This window comes from Anolis carolinensis, chromosome 2 (assembly GCF_035594765.1).
Source record: "Anolis carolinensis isolate JA03-04 chromosome 2, rAnoCar3.1.pri, whole genome shotgun sequence".
Taxonomy (NCBI): domain Eukaryota; kingdom Metazoa; phylum Chordata; class Lepidosauria; order Squamata; family Dactyloidae; genus Anolis; species Anolis carolinensis.
This window is the reverse complement of record NC_085842.1, coordinates 259500324-259517795: the sequence shown is the minus strand read 5'-3', so window position 1 is coordinate 259517795 and position 17472 is coordinate 259500324. Positions and strand designations below refer to the sequence as shown.

The following is a 17472-nucleotide window of genomic DNA, read 5'->3' as shown; positions in this document are numbered from 1 at the left end:
GTGCGGAGAAGGTTGTGTGCCTTCCTCTCCTCTCTCCCATCCCAGTCATCCCTTTTGCTAGTTTCTCTCTTCCTACCCCAGTCTTTACTATCCCAGCCTGTCTCTTTCCACTTTCCATCTCAGCCTTTTCCAGGTTCCAGCCTCTTTTTCCTATTTCAGTCTTGCCCCTTTTCCCACCGCAGTTTCCCCTCTTTCTCACCCGTCTTTCCCACTTTCCCAGCCCCTCTTTATCACATCAACCTTTCCCACTGCTCCACTTGCCCCCTTCCCACTCCAATCTTTCCGCCTTTCCAGCCCCACTTTGCACCCCAGCCTTGCTCATTTTAAAATTTTCCTTTCCCCATCCCAATGTTTTCCATCTCTGCTCTTTCCCACCCCAATTTTCCCATCTTTTCCCAATCCCCCTCCTTCACACTTTAGATCAGGGTCTTTCTCACTTTTACAGCCCCCCTTTCCATCCCAACCTTTCCCAGCTTCCACCCCCTTTCACACCTCGGTCATTTCCCCTTCCCCAGCTGCCCCATTCCCAACCCATTCTGTCCTACTTTTCCAGCTACCCCTTTCCCACCTCATCTTCCCATTTTTCAACCACCCCTTCCCATTCCAACTGTTTCCTTCTTTCCCACCCCCTCCCCACACCAGTCTTTCCCACTTTTTCTTATTCATATACACACATTTCCCCCAAAATGTATTGTTAAAATAAACTGTGCTTTAGCACAGCAGGTTAAACCACCAGCTGCAGTAAATCTTGCCTATCAAGATGTTGACAGTTCGAAGCCTGGGTCAGGGTGAGCTCCTGGCCTTTAGCCCAGTTTCCGCCTACCTAGCAGTTCGAAAGCAAAATGTGAGTAGATAAATAGGTACCCGCTTTTAAAAAGTGGGAAGGTATTTTAAGGCACCCATAAGGAAATGCCAGAAAAATGCTGGTGATTCTATCAAAGGAAAATGTTTATGAACAAGCCTCTTTGGCAGGGAAACAGGGCGACAGCAACCCCCCCCCCCCCCGGCTCAGATTCCAAAATGGGAAAAGCCTATATATATCTCTATCAGTGTTCAATAGTCTGTCTTGTCATTGTATAAAAGGCATTGAATGTTTGCCACATATGCATGTTCTGTGGTCCGCCTTGAATCCCATTTGGAGTGAGAAGGGTGGAATATAAATACTGTGAATAAATAAAATAAATAAATTATTGGAAGGATACGTAAACAAATTTACATTGAAGAAGGTTAGAATATTGATTTAATCAGAGTTGGACAGTCTTTTCTTAAATTATAGTTTTATGTAAATATTCAAAAACATTTAACCTACTGATGCCTGAATTAATATAATTGTATCTATTTTTATTTTTGAAATTTACCAGTAGCTGCTTCATTTCTCACCTTTGGCTTATGCTTGAGTCAATACGTTTTCCCAGTTTTTTTGTGGTAAAATTAGGTGCCTCGGCTTATGTTTGGGTCAGCTTATACTCAAGTATGTAATCAGATATCTGTCTATTCTGTTTATCTATATTGAAAGTATGTGTATATCCCCCTACATAAATCCCATGAAAGCAGTTGAACAAAAGCATAGCTTTGAGCACCCAGGAGAGAATGGCATTCTTGAAATGATCAGAGTCCTGCAGTTCAATAGTATTTCATCCCCTGTATCCTTCCTCATTTGCTTGATCTTTGCCTTGACTATTGATATATTTATAATCTAAGTGTATTCTCTTTCAGCATGCCAGTCAGTCAGTTTTTGTAAATCTCAGTCATATGTTTGATTACAGAAGAAGTACTGTCATCCCAAGAGAAATCTCCAGTAACAAAAGACATAATAGTCAATGTGGACTACAGCAAGAAGCCTGAGACTGTGACTTCAAAGCCTGTGAGTGAAAAGGCTCCTATCCATAAAGGTAACAATTCATTTGGATTTTGTCTGTAGCAATGCAAGAATCATTATAGAGTGCCATTTAAAAGTTTAAAGCAGAATTTATCACCCAAAAGGTGAAAGTAGGTACCTTGGAACTTTTAATTTCCCCTTGATTGGATATCATGTTGTAAGCAATTTTTATAAAAAAAATTATTTTATTTTAATTAAAACCTGTGCTCTAGTTGCACCCATACCTTGGGAAGTCAGATTTGGCCACAGTGGTCTACACTCTAGTTATATTTCGAATAGACTACTGCAACACACACTATGTGAGGTTGCCTTTGAAGACTCTTCGGAAGCTTCAAGTAGTCCAACGGGCAGCAGCCAGGTTTCTAACTGGAGCGGGGTACAGGGAGCACACAATTCCCCTGTTGCACCAGCTCCACTGGCTTCTAGTCTGCTACCAAGCACAATTAGCCTATAAAGCCCTAAATAGTTCCAGCCCAGCGTACCTGTCCAAATGTATCTCCTATGAACCATCTCGGAAATTGAGATCGTACAGAGATCATCTCCTGACCTTCAGGAAGAAAGTTGAATCCTGGTGGTGGTGTTTGCACAGTGATTCCTAGTGCAACAATTAATATCTCAGTGCAATAATGAACCATAACAGATGACAGTTGCTCCTGATACATGTTTTTGGATTGTGTGATTTTAAGCAATTGTTTTAATTGACATGTTTTAATGATGTGATTTTAAAGTATATGTTGTTTATGTTGATGTTGTTCGAGGCATCAAATTGTGCCTTTGTTGTAAACTACCCTGAGTCCCCTTCAGGGTGGGAAGGGCGAGATATAAATAAATAAAATAAATAAATATATTTTGCTTTGGGAAGCTGCAATGGTAGTATTTTTTAAAATCAAATTTACTTTGGTAGAGAAGTGAAACCACAGAAAGGGAGATATATTCAATGTTAAGAATCTTCTGGAAGCAATTTATTGCAAGAAAATATTGAACCAATACAGGGGTACTAAGACACCGCTTTTTAAGTGATCTTATTTTACTGTTAGTCATATATGTGTGAGTGTGTTTGTGGAACCAAACAGCTGCTCATAATCTCATAAGCACTTCTAGGTAGTGGTCAGGGGCCTCATTCCTTTTGTCATAAGTTCTCTTGATGGTTTCTTCAATCTTGGAACTAGAAGAGCTCCTGCCCCATTGCTGTTATATCAGAGCAGCAGGACCAATAACAAAAAAACCCTTAGCTACCATAACAGTAGTTCTCATTTCTTCATATGCATGCATAGAATATTTGTAACATAATCTGATATCACATTATTTTTCCATGCTTCTATTTGCAGCAGTTCATTTTAGGTTGCTGAGTAAGGACTGTAGCAGTTGTGTAAATCTTATTAAATTATACACAGGGGTCATGAGACTGTTAGATCCTGGATCTAAAATTATTTGGCTGCATGTTTGATTAAATATGTTGAAAAATAAATTAGCAGAGTACTAAATATGTTTACTGTCGGTTCATTGTGCTAGAAAAAAAACTATGTTTTTGTCCCTCAGAGGGACTTCTTAAGTATTTATCTAGTGGTACAGTTAGTTTTAGGTCAAAGCTGTAAGAATGATACTGTTTTCCCAGCCTCTTGTTGCACTGATAAGATAGCTCTGCTCATTTTGCAGAGCTTTTTTTCTCTTTTTTCTCCCTCAACCTTTTTGAGAATAATAAGGAAAAAAGAGTGACGGGGCTGTTTAGTTGACAGTCATTCCAACTGTTTCAGACATGCAAGTTTCAGTACAGTGATAGACGTGACAGTGTTTGTGTGTACATGCACAAACAAGTGTATTTATGTAAACAAAGTGTATATTAGCATCCTAAACATTTGCAACCATTAAAATGAATTGATTAATTCATGTTTGGTTTTTCCATAATACCAATTCATGTTATACCTTAAAAGTAAACAGAGGTCATACAATTGATTGAATTCATTCATGTTTGGTTTTTCCTTAATAGCAAATCACATTACACATTAAAATTAAACAGAGATCACATTTTCATTAATACTGTAAATAATACTTTGTTTTGTTTTCTTCACTTTTATACCATGTCCAGAAGAGGAAGAAGATGTCAAGACCCCAACACAGCCACTTTTGAAAAAAGGCAGGCCATTTTCCCATCTTTTGTTTTCAATCCATTTTCCATACTTTAACCATCATTCTATACTTTTCTACACTTTGTTTCATACATGGCAAATGCAGGGAGAGCTATTTTTCTCTCGGATACCTTCTCTGCTCATGGGGACTCGGAGGGGTTTCTTGCTCATGATAGCAGCTGTTTGTGGAAAAATGTTATGATTGCTTAAATGCTGCTTGATAGGGCTGTTGGGTACAAAAGAAGGATAAATTTAACAACAAATGTGCCATGTTGTGGCAGAAGTTTATTGAAAAATAATTTGGTTCAGTATCTCTAAGACATGGGTCATGATAACATTTATCTGTTGTGTTGTAGGAGATGGGCTCTCTCACACACAGACACGCTGCGAGGAAATTACAAAGAGTTTGCACTCGCATGACAGAAAGTTGTTGCTCAAAGAATGAAAGCCAAATGTAATCCTAGGTCCGTGTATTGTGCGGCATTTTTTAAAATTAAATATCTGGGTTATGCCAATATGAATCATTGAATTCATACTGTTACCTGCGTGCCTGGAGCAGTGTACTCATAACACTGACTTGTTCGGGTTTTCGTATTCAGAAAAGCAATATGAACATTGTGCACTTTTATTTATACTTCCTCCTCTTCCTCTTGAACCACACAGGATCCTTAGTAATGTGGTTGCCAATCTTGCCACTGAGTGTACCTAAGAACAGTTCCATGGTTATAACACAAACACACCCCTCCATTTTATTAGGCCTAAAAAGCCTTTTTTTAAAAAGTGAATATTATGTTACTTCTTTGAAATAGGCCTAAAATACATTAGGCAGTGGCACCTACTTCTATACACAGCATAAGGCTTCGGGACACTATTAACCATTATTAGGCCAAAATAAAGAAATACGATTTCCAGGTTTGCTTTACAAGATATATTTTATAATTCCTCTGACAATCATGTCTTTCATAACTTTCCTTGTATCCTTTACAGATCTTCATTTTTCCTATTCCTTATTCTTTGGCTGTCTTTTTTTACAGTCCATGATTCTTGCTTCTCATCTGTTAACTCAGCTGCAGCGAAATACAAAATGTTCCTGTGTTAAATTGTTATTTTTAAAACCATGTTATAATTTATTCTATGCATACCGATTTCCTTTGTTTTGACATACATTATTAAAAAATCATGAGCTTTCAGGATAGAATATATAGGAAAAGCAACACCAAATCTTAATTTAAGATATTATTGTAATCCCATTATAAGTCTTTCAATGGGATGAATGGCAAAAGTGACATTTCCTCAAATACTTCAGCATAAACATTGTCTATCTTTTTCTTGCATCACTCCAGCAGTGATAATTTCATTCTAATTTTCAGTGGACAGCATGTGCTGTATTTGGCTAAACTCAAGCAGGTGGAAAAGTAATCTATGGTCTCTGGAACATACATATTCTATGAGACCTGTAGAAAATAATGCAGTATCTTCATTTTGTTACTTGAATATTTCTGAACAAGGTGCCTGTCAGCTAGTACGCAGTCCTTCAGAATACAGCTACCTGTAAAGGGCTCCAATTGGCCTTTTCTTTTTTTTCCAACTCCTAGGTCCCATGATTTCTGGAGGCCACTGAGCATGCTCAGCCCTTGTTTATATTTTGCATTCTGTCCTCACTGCAGTTCTGAAATGGTTCTTTGTAAGCTTGAGACTTCACCTGAGTATGTGAAATACTCTTTACTCCCTCCCAGTGGCCCATTTATCTCCAGATCCCCTTAAATTTAAAACACGTTGACCACTGAATTTGTGTTATGTTCTGGATTCAAAGCTGATATAGACCTAAGTCCCTAGGCAGACTTTACTTTAAGCTTTGGTAAAAGAAGGAAAATAATATAGCAAACTTAGGGAAATCTTTAATTTTTCTTCTTGGTTTGTATGTAGAGTTTAGAGTAATGTCTGTTTTCTTCCTTTCTTCTTAAGCTTTTTTGGTCAGAATTCTAATGAAACCCTTTTTGTGTATGGTTCTTTTCAATTCTACAGACCCTAAAGGCCTGCCTATTCCCTTGAACTTGACTGATCAAAGACTGCTTGATGCAAGCTCTCAATTTCAGAAAAAACAAGGAAAAAATAATATTGATGTGTGGTGGCTTTTTGACGATGGAGGTAAACATGTTTTTTTAATGTTGCAGCTCATTCAAAATCCTAAGTAGTGTTTACTTTCTAACAACGTATCACAGAAAAATAAGAATGTCTTTTTCCTGCTCATGTAGGTTTAACACTCCTGATTCCGTATCTTCTGACAACGAAGAAAAAATGGAAAGACTGTAAGATCAGGGTATTCATTGGTGGAAAAATAAACAGAATAGATCACGACAGAAGAGCGTATGTTTCTTTCCGTCATTTATTAAGCGTTATATAAGTACTATAGTTCATATCAGGATGTTTACATGTTATAACTATTAATAAATCTGCATATGTTATAGATAGTACTTTAAATATGACATTTAGTATTTTCCTGTGCCTGCCAAATAGCATAATTTTAATGATTTTTTTTAAAAAATGTGCCCAATACATTTTTGTTAATTTATTGTAGCTTGATCTTGAGAAATCCAAATGCCGCTAACCTGAACAATCACATTCTACTGATTTTAAATTCAGGCTTATGCCTAGTTAATTTATTTATCTAGATTACAAACACTTTTTTTCTGTGTTTTAATTTGTTGTGACATATTAATGCTATAAAGTAGCAGGTGGCTAAACTGTGTATTTGTACATGCTGAAAAAATTGTTAGACTTTGAGTGACATGTAAAAAAAGTGGGTCATATGCCATAGTCGTTCTGTGCTATCAGAAAACCATTTCTGTTGGGCAAGGGAGGACATCTGACTTTTAAGGACACCACCCAATCACCCTCACCTCTTGCATATATGGAAGAAATTTAAGAGGGTTAGGATTCTCTAGAAAAACAAAATGTGTGGAGGAGATGGGTTATAGAAGACACGGTAGGATTCCTGTCTCTAACAGTGACAAATGTTTTCCACTCATGCGAAGCCCAGTTAGATATAAGTCAATTTTAATTAAAATGTTTCCTATTTATGTTATTCTTTCTAGAGCCTATAGGTGTAGAGGCTGATGAAGTGCCTACTTTGAATATTCAGAATGTTTCAGTCTGATTCTACAGTCAGTTAATTGTTGTTCTATCTGGTTTTTTAGGATGGCTACATTGCTCAGCAAATTTCGAATAGATTTCTCAGATATCATGGTCCTGGGTGACATCAATACAAAGCCAAAGAAAGAAAAGTAAGTTTGTGTGCTGATTTCCTATATCTCTTCTAGTAACAAAACTGGCACTTTACTAGATATATCCAGAGGCCAGTCAGTCTCAGTTTTGGAGTCTTCAGTTATGAGAGGATAGATTTTGAAGGGTTGGAAGCAGTACAATACCCCCTCCCCCTTTCATAGGGGTTAGGGGCACAAAACCTCTGCAGAAGTGGTAAAAACACAAATTTTCAAATTCTAGTAATTGCCCTGGTCTAGAGCAGGCTTACACAACATACGGCCCATTGGATGGGTGTGGCCTGCAAAGGGCTTCTCTGCGACCTGCAGAAGCGAAAGGGCCAACCAGTTTATTTATTTCGTGTCAAAAGCATTGGTACAGCAAATACATTTCAAATAATGGAAATAAAATAAAAAGGAAAGAAATCACAAGCAACTAAATAGTTTTGGACCAAAAGCGGGCAACAGCAACCGCATTGTCTGTAGCTTTAAACAACTCCCCCTCCGCACATGAGGCAGGGCACTGTGGGCAAGCACACACACGCTGAGTTGTTTGTTCAGCTCCACAGCCACACAAGGCGGAGGACTCCCCCAGGTAGCACCACCCTGCCAAGCTGTCTTTTGATCTGCCCACTCCACTTCTGAGTCTGTTCAGGAACCTCCAAGTTGCCCATTCCTGGTTTGCCCCTGGAGGAAGACCCTCTGGGGGGCCATCCAGTTAGAACTGCCAGGTTTAGCCGCCCAGAGGGACACCCCCGTCGCCGCTGGAGGAACATCAAGAGGAGCCGTGGTTCTCATGAAGCCCTTCCTTGATTTGAGTCTGGTGGGAGGAGGGTGATAGCCATGCAGTGGGTGGCTTTCACAATGTTCGACCCTTTCTCTCCCACCGTTAGCAGCAGCCTCCCGTCGCACGTCAGGAGGGGCAATGCCAGCCAACCTGCAGAGTCCAACAGGTGTAGGTTCAAGGCATCCCGTGATGATTCCGCATGCCTCATTCAGCGCCATGTCCACCTGCCCCGCACGGGCAGACCCGTGCCAAACAGGACAGGCACACTCCGCAGCCGAGAAAGACAAGGCCAGGGCCGATGCTCCCACCACCTGTGGGTCTGCACCCCATGCGCTGCCAGTCAGCCTCCGCAGGATGTCACCGCGTGCAGCCACCCTGTGCTTGGTGTTCATGCAGTGTCTCCTATATGTTAGTGTTCGGTCTAAGGTGACACCAAGGTATTTAGGATGGAAACAGTGTTCGAGCCCTTGGCCCCCCCAAGCAACCCTCAGTTTCCTGTTGGCCTCGCGGCCACGTAGGTGGAAAGCACACAGCCGTGTCCTGGCAGGGCCAGGCTTCGGGTGGTTCTCTCCGCAGTTGCCGGAGAGATCCCCCAAGGCACTGGTGAGTTGCCTCTCACAGGGGGACACGGAAAGAGCCTCCCCGAAGATTGAGTGAATTCAGTCGGGCGTCCCCTGGGCAACGTTTCTTGTAAGCGGCCGATCTTTCCACCCCAAAAGCATTGGAGGGCCAACCAGTGAAGACAATTGAAATGAAATGGCTTTATTGTTTAGTATCAGCCAGTGCTGCTGACCAAAAAAGTTTGTACCTTTCTCTGAGGCAGAGAGTATGACTCACTCAAGACAACAATGTATAAATACAGTAGAGTCTCACTTATCCAACGTTCTGGATTATCCAACACATTTTTGTGGTCAATGTTTTCAATATATCGTAATATTTTGGTGCTAAATTTGTAAATACAGTAATTACAACATAACATTACTGCGTATTGAACTACTTTTTCTGTCAAATTTGTTGTATAACATGATGTTTTGGTGCTTAATTTGTAAAATCATAACCTAATTTGATGTTTAATAGGCTTTTCCTTAATCCCTCCTTATTATCCAACATATTCACTTATCCAACATTCTGCTGGCCCGTTTATGTTGGATAAATGAGACTCTACTGTAACTAGTTTATGTACCCAGCGTTGTCCGGGTATATAATTTTACCTGCATTTTTATGTTTTTTATGGCACTATTATATGGTGTTCTGTAAGCCACCCAAGTCCTTTTTGAGAGAGGGCGGCCGGATACAAAAAAAAATATTATTATTATTATTATTATTATTATTATTATTATTATTATTATATTATTCTAATGTTAATTATTAAAAATCCTCATTGTTACTATTACAATTTTATGATTGCTTGATGCATTTTTCTGGTTTTCTTATTGTTTAAATTCTGTTAATTAGCAAAGTAATTTTCCCATTTATATGATTTCATAATAAATAAACTTTTTGCATAATCAGTGTAATTGATTGACATTAATTGAAACTTCCCTTTTTATAATATGACTTATTTGCATAGTAGTTTATTGATTAAGAAAGTGAGGTGCTCCGAAACCTATCTGTGGCCCTAAGGGGGTTTGCCTATTTTAATTTTGGCCCTTTCCTAGGCATGTGCATAATTTTTGTTTGTCCTCGTAAGTTGTTTCATATTTGTTCAATTTGTACTTACAAATTGATATCTGATACCTGGGCATGGCCCGCACCAAAAATTTAAGAATCAGAATTTACCCCATACTTTTTTGTTTTAATTTTGTAAATCCCGGCAGACTCCCAAAGTCAAGCAAAGCCAAAAAGGCTGCCTTAGTGCCTGTCTTGCCTTTCCTCTGTAAATTAATGGCCTCGCCATTAGAAGAGGTTGGAAAAGGAGGGAAAAAGCAGTTTTTGCTGGGAACAGCACATAATTCTTGGAAATGTAGTTTGGGAAGGTGAGACGACCTATGCAAGAGAATTCAAAAGGCCTTGTCCTAAACTACATTTCCCAGAATGCAGTGCTCAGCATCAGAGAGATTTGCCCTTCTGTAGCCAGCCAGCCAGCCAGAGTTCCAAAAAATGTAAAATTCTAAACTATGATTTTTGTTCCTGGGTTATAAATGTCATTTCCTAATTGGTTCTATCATAAAAACATGGTGAAAGTTTATTAAACTGCAAAAATTTGGTGTTTGCGCGAGGGACATCATGTTATATATGGATATGTGAAACGTTCTGAAATCTGGTGAGCTAAGAATGAAAAATCTGTTCTACCATGGTAGTGAGTTTCACCCCAATAGCTGTAAAAATGAGGGAGAAAGGAGCCCCTGAAGTTTCCCCAACTATAGTAATTATGTGCAATTACTATAATGAAATAGTAATGAAATTTTGTTACCCTTATTATAGCAACAAACTTTTCACTAACAACACTTTAGAAACGAAGTTCCAGCCCCCCCCCCCCCCCCCCGGTTTTGTAATGACTTTTGAAACTGTAGGGAATCCAATAGAAATTACCCATCCTTAAGTACCTGCTTGGGTCTCTCTTAATGGTTCTGCAGTGCTTGACATTGTGGCACAGGTATTTTAGTAGAAGTTTCAGTGAACCCGTCCAAGAACTGATGCGCTTCAATTATATGATCAAATCATTTTCAGTATTGCTGCTTTTGAAGAAATGATAGAGCCTTTCAGACTTCATGAAGATGATAAAGAGCAAGATGTTGCAGATAAAATGAAAGAAGATGAGCCTTGGAGAATCACAGATAATGAACTTGAGCTATACAAAACCAAGGTATTTCTGTCTTTCTGTCTTACAGAGGCATCATTTAGTTAGCCAGTTAGTTTTATTTCTTGGTTTATTAGAATGGTTGTTTATTCTTGCATCAACAACGTTCTCATTTTAATTTCAGAGCCACCGCCAGATTAGATTAAATGAATTACTGAAAGAACATTCAAGCACAGCTAATCTAATTGTTATGTAAGTATGGCTCTCTGTTGTTCTTGACTCCATTTGCAGTAAATATTGAAAACACTTGTCAAAAGATATTGTTACGAATTCTGATACAACAACAACAGCAGCTTATGTTCAGCACCATAAAATATAAAGTACATAGGTTAGATTGGCTTTATCGTACAGCGGCCTGAGATTTTTAGTTAGAGTTGCAGGATATAAAGATTTCAATAAAGTGCATGGCAGAGACCTGGACTATATGGCCCATGTGGTCTTTTCCAACTCTATTATTCTATTATTCTAATTTTAAAAAATCTTTAAAATTTGTTGAGTCTCTTGATAGAACTTTCTGAATTCAATATATGGATTGTACAGGCTACAAATTAAGCAGATATCCTACTATGGTGTCTTGCTTCACGAAGTTGGCTTGTATCCTAACTAGTAGTTATTGTGGTACATAAATCAGTGATGCGTCACCCTAACTACTAGTTGGGATATAATCCAATCTGATTAACTCAGCTATTGGATGATTGACATACATTGTGTGGTATGTATATATGTATATTTAATATCTGTATGACTCACACAATCACTCTAACCCTGTTCAGTCATAGTGAAATACAGATTTAAAATGTGTTAGAATGCGCTCCACTGCTTCAGTTCACATGTTTTACTTTAGTACAGTTTTCTCTATTTATTTATTTATTTATTTATTTCCAACATTTATATCCCGCCTTTCTCACCCGAAGGGACTCAGGGCGGTTTACAACAATGGCAGTAATTCGATGCCTACACAAAATCAAAATTACACAGTACATAAAATCAATTAAAACTATTAAATACAATATAAAAAATTTAAAACAATAGTCAGATCTACAATATTTTCTCTACAATATTTCTAACAAGCCCAAATGATTTAAAACTTGGAGGGGAGTCTTAACTTGTCTTAAAAACCTGGAAACATCCATGGTTTTGGAATGATACTGACAAAGATTGCATCCAAACTGTAGAATGAATGCAGTCTGGCACCAGTTTAACTGCCATGGCTCAATGATATGAAATCCTGGGAGTTGTAGCCTTATAAGGTCTGCCAAAGGGTGCTAGTGCATCACCAAACTAGAAATCCCAGGGTTTCATAGCATTGAGCCATAGCAACTCAAGTGGTGTCAAACTGCATTCATTCCACAGTCCAGCTTCAGACCTGGTGGTATGGAAACAGCTTTGGCACCTTGGTGGATGACCTCCACAGAGAGCTCGGCAGGGGAAGTGTGACCCTGTTGGTTCTCTTGGACATCTCAGCGGCCTTTGACACAGTTGATTATGGTATCCTCCTGGGCAGTCTCACTGAGATGGGGCTCGGGGGGCGGCCCCAGAAGGTAGTGCTGGGAGACACCTGTTTGAACTCCTGGCCTTTGTCCTGTGGGGTTCCTCAGGGGTCTGTTCTATCCCCCATGCTTTTAAACATCTACATGAAGCCACTGAGTGAGATCATCCAGAATTTTGGAGTGAGGTGTCACCTCTATGCAGATGACACACAACTCTACTACTCTTTTGCCGAATTCCAAGGAAGCCGTCCCAATCCTGAACCAGTGTTTGACGGCAGTAACGGACTGAATGAGAACGAACAAACTGAAACTCAATCCTGACAAGATCTGCAGCCAGGTTGCTCACTGGAGCGACGTACAGGGAGCAAACAACCCCCTTGTTATGACAGCTCCACTGGCTACCAGTGTGCTTCCAGGCACAATTCAAGATGCTGGTTTTAATCTTTAAAGCCCTGAACAGTTCAGCCCCAACCTATCTATTTGACCGCATCTCCTGATATGAACTGGAATGAGCCTTACGATTGACAGGGGAGGCCATACTCTTAGTCCCACCCGCGTCGCAGCTCTGTACGGTGGGATTGAGAGAGAGGGCCTCCTCAACAGCGGCTCTTCGGCTTTGAAACTCCCTCCTGAGGGACACCAGAATGGTGCCCTCCCTGTTATCCTTTAGAAAGCAGATAAAAAATTTTCTGTGGAGACAAGCATTTGGGGATGACAATGGTTAACCAGGTTAAATGCAATGAATGTGGAAATGGCAGTGAGATGGAAGCGAATTTGAATTTAAATTATAGTTGTATAATGTTTTACCATGTAGTGTTGTTGTTAGAGGAGCATTATAGATTTTATATGTATTTATGTTATGTGTTTGAATGTGAGATGGATCATTGAACAGCATCAAATTGTGCTATATGTTAACCGCTCTGAGTCCCTCAATGAGGGAGAGAGGGTGGGATATAAAACAAAGTAAATAAAAAATGAATAAAAAGTATAGATGCAGCCTAAGTATAATTGATAGTTCAAATATGTGCATGCTTCTTTGGACATAGGTCTCACTGAGTTCTGTAGACTTTACTTCTGAGTATTTTTCATAGTAGCAAATCCATAACTGCTGCTAAATATTGTGGGGTGCTACGTAGAATTTGAAACTCAAGTGATACACACGGCAAAACAGGAAATTTTTCCTGTAATTAATGGATGTTTTGCATTAACGAATCCAGCCCTGCTATATTGATAGTGTCCCCATTTATCTTGTTGACAGGAGTTTGCCAGTTGCACGGAAGAGTGCAGTCTCAAGCGCGCTCTACATGGCCTGGATTGAGGCTCTCTCAAAAGACCTGCCCCCGGTTCTCCTTGTCCGTGGAAATCACCAGAGTGTTCTTACTTTCTATTCCTAAATACGGCTGCAGGACCTGCAGCTGTATTGAAATGGTACTTCAGTGCCTAAAGGGGAGAGACTCGGATGTCTGGCTGAAATATTAACATCACACACAGGCGAAAAGTGACAACCCTTTCACTATTCCACTGACTTGAAAGCACACAAGGACAGTCACTCTGCTCCTAAAGTTGTGAAAGCTTCAGTTTTCTTCTAATTCCTCCATAATTTAATCTTGCTTAATGGGAAAAGATTCCTTGGTAGACTGAAGAATGAATGAACGAACAGGATTTTCTTTGCTACTTGAGCAGCAGCAATAAAAGTGTTTATTTTTGATCAATGAAAGGATTATAGATTTATAAAAGCCTTTTAGCCTTGAGGTGCCTTCTGAAGTTAACCAAATTACATCCATATTCCCTGTTTTGTAAATTTATACAGAATATCAGTCTGTCATTGGCTGAATCTTCCTTTAATTTCTAGACTCTTCCATCTTACAGTTTTTAAAAAATGCTGCATTCTGGTCTTCCATCAAGGTATTAGTTTTTACTGTTATATGTTTCCTATTGTTTGGAATGGTGTGTGTGCGTTTCTTATTTTGTTTTTGTTTTTTTTTAAAAAGGTCTGTTGTATATGAAAAAGGTAAACGGGGCAGGTTGGCTATTATGAAAACCAAGTCCATGGTATTAATATCTAGGACTTTGTACTCTTCAATTTGTACTGCTGAATAAAGATGAAGTATACTAATTAAGAGAGAGTATTTTCTCAGATTCCATCCTGTTTTTTCCCCATTTCGCTACCTTGGTCAAAGGTCAGTAGGCCAGTTTTTTATCCTGCAGCTCCAATGAGAAGCTGCAGTTCTGTTACCGGATTCTGTAAATATCCCAGCTAATTAAATGGGATGCAATCTAAAAGGATACTTCAAAATCTTTTAGGACCTTCTAAGCTGACAGTTTTTTTCACCTAATTAAACGGACCACATTGTATGAGAGGCATTTGAAAGCAACTGATTCATTTGTCAGAATCTATGTTTAGTCTTGTTAAATACTCAGGTTTAATTCTCCTGACCTTTGCGTTTTAATTTGTATATGACTCCTTGTGGATCCAAGAACTGCCAATTTGTGTGCCCTCTTTGCACGCGCGTGTGTTGACAGCTTTATTTTATTATTTTTTTACTCTGAAATGCTTACTGAAAAAAATCACTTCGTAATAGCGTTTATGCCTAATATCTGTAAGAGTTGCCTAAAAATCTTCCTCTGCCTCTTGACGGGCAGCATACAAGATGGAACATTTATTGTTTCAGTGTTTTGTCAGTGAAGAAACAGAACAGAAAACAAGTCTTTCAGCTAGTCAAGATCGAAGTAAAGGAGCAAACAGTTCCATTGGCAGCCCTAGTTCCTGAGAGAAGGCAGTTCTTTCGTTTAGTGGTTTGCATTCCAGTAAATTGTTATTTTCATTGTCTTACCAATGTTGACTGATCTCTCTTTTTCAGAAGTGCAATACAAGTTGGCTGCCAGGTAGAGTAAATCAATGCCAGTCTCTAGTTTTCAAAAGAAATTAGAAGTTGCAAGAAACTTGATTTTTTTCTGAAAAAAGCCAAACAAATTAACATTCCCAGTGTGTAATTAAAAGCATTGGTTATTGCACATTTGCAGTGTTTGTTGGTGTGATGATAGGAAACAAAATGATTCAGTGAATCAGGATTTCCATTTTTGTTTAATGTTCAGAAACAATAGGGCATGGACTTAATGCTGCTATCGAGACAAGTGCACAGGTACACTTATCCAAAATTCTGCCCATTGAGGAAAACCATTGCTTTTGATCTGTAAAGGGAACCAAATGGAAAGTATCTCTTAAGTGTGAAATGTGTATAAAATAGCAAATCATCTAAATATGCATATATATTGATGGTAGCAAAATGTCTGTGAATTAATAAAGGTTTTTTTTTCTCACATGAGAATTTTCAGTACTTCACACACATAAACACAAACAGACACCAAATCAACAAATGCAAAATTTAATCTTTAATGGACTAACACTCCAATAAACTTCAATTGTACCTTGTTACCAAAAGGCAAGTTTGTGATCTAGCGATTCCAAATTTATTTTCAGTTTAAATTAAACGTTTTCTTTTTGGTGCCGTATTTTAAGTTCCAATCAGTAATGACTTGAAATAATTATTTTCCATTGATGTTCAGCAATACCATTCTGTAGATGAAACTTTATTTTATGAAATTAGTGTTTAGTAGCAAAACAAATCAACTTATTTATTGTTTCATTATGTCTGTATTAGGATTTCCTTTTTACATAATTCTTTTTATATGGTTTTCTGTTTATTTAAAAATGAATTATGGTCTTAATTTAAGGATTGAGCTTTGGTTGGTACTATCCACAGTTTGAAAATGTCATGTCATATTTTGATAATATTGTACTGTAACTGTCACACACAATGGCTTTTCTAATGTTTTAACAACAACTGAGTATTGCAGTTTCTACTCTGTATTGGGGCGGGATCACTGCAATAAATGGGAGTGAATTAAATATGGTTGTTTAAATTAATTATTTTTCTACTGTGTGTGTGTGTGTGTGTGTATTCAGTGCTTCTTAATATGTTTCTATCAGACCTTGCCTGATGTATAGATAATAGCTGAACATTTCATATCACACATTGCAAGTTTGATACCTCATGCAGTGTTTTAAAATCTGTAACCCATGGCCAAAGGAATGTAATTCTCCTACGTAACATGCCTAACTCCACCATGTTGCTACTAAACAAATGAGTGTGTAGTCCTGCCAGTTGTTCCTGCCCATTTGGATACAGAGTTGATTCTAAATTTCCTAATCTGATGTTTGGATGAACCCTTGTCTTACACCTGTTCATTACAAATTGTATAATCCTACCTAAATTTCCTTAAAGCCAACTACACTTGTTTCAATATGAACACAAAGATTGACTTGCAAAGTCAGGCTGTCTAGATAAGCAATGTATTATACTGTATAGATCATCCCCATCTCCCTCAATTTTTGAATAGGTTCATTCTTCTGGATGGCCCACAAGGGCCAGGTAGAAGAACTCTTATGATTCCTCATTGGAAAATTCATAAGCTTCTTGCCTGGGTTCTCCTAATATTAGAAATGTGATCTGCTTCCAAGTGCTTCCCTGTGCCTTGTGACCCATCCCTGCCCTACAGTTGGTCTTTCCCATTGGTTCTGCATCCTTGTCTTCTACAGGATCAGGTGAGGACTTCCTTGGGCTTTTTGTTAACAGAAAGCCTTAGCACGTGAAAGTTTAGGATGTAAGGATTTCTTCTATTTCTGTTAGACGGTTTCCTCCATTGCTGCTTGTAGAGAAAAATCAGGAAAATGCATCGTATGGGCCATAGGTAGCTTGTGAGGGCCCCATTTTGTAATTTGCCTCCTCCAAAATAAAATATTTCTGAGCCATATCATCTCAAGACTCCAAAGTTCCATAAAAACATGACACTTTGGGTCCCTTGCCCATCACTACCCACCAAACCCCTATGTAGAAAAACTGCCTTTGATAGTCAAAATCTGCAAGTGGTGTTTTATCAGTTTTGGCACATGTACACAGACCAGCAGGCAGGCAAATCAGTCCTGTAGTGGTTATTTGATGCATGGAGCTGATCCAGGTTAACACAGGCCAAAGCCACCTTTAACACAGCCTTGAACTGTTTATCAAAGTTGTGGGTTGCTTTGAATTCTCCCCAAGAATCTGAAGCAAACCATAACTTTGTGCTTGT

General features: G+C 38.7%; 1 protein-coding gene across 2 annotated transcripts in view; it reads left to right on the top strand.

The window, feature by feature from the left end:
* Positions 1–16252, top strand: part of slc12a2 (solute carrier family 12 member 2) — a 70068-nt gene extending 53816 nt beyond the window's left edge. Inside the window, exons 20-27 of one of the 2 annotated variants that reach the window (XM_003216420.4) lie at positions 1767–1892; positions 3966–4013; positions 6031–6153; positions 6261–6372; positions 7203–7289; positions 10723–10858; positions 10977–11044; positions 13601–16252. In XM_003216420.4, coding sequence (XP_003216468.2) covers positions 1767–1892; positions 3966–4013; positions 6031–6153; positions 6261–6372; positions 7203–7289; positions 10723–10858; positions 10977–11044; positions 13601–13736 — 836 coding nt within the window. In that variant the 3' untranslated portion in view covers positions 13737–16252. The remainder of the gene's footprint in view (positions 1–1766; positions 1893–3965; positions 4014–6030; positions 6154–6260; positions 6373–7202; positions 7290–10722; positions 10859–10976; positions 11045–13600) is intronic. The other variant, XM_008103110.3, reaches the window with a different exon arrangement.
* Positions 16253–17472: the final 1220 nt, after the last annotated feature.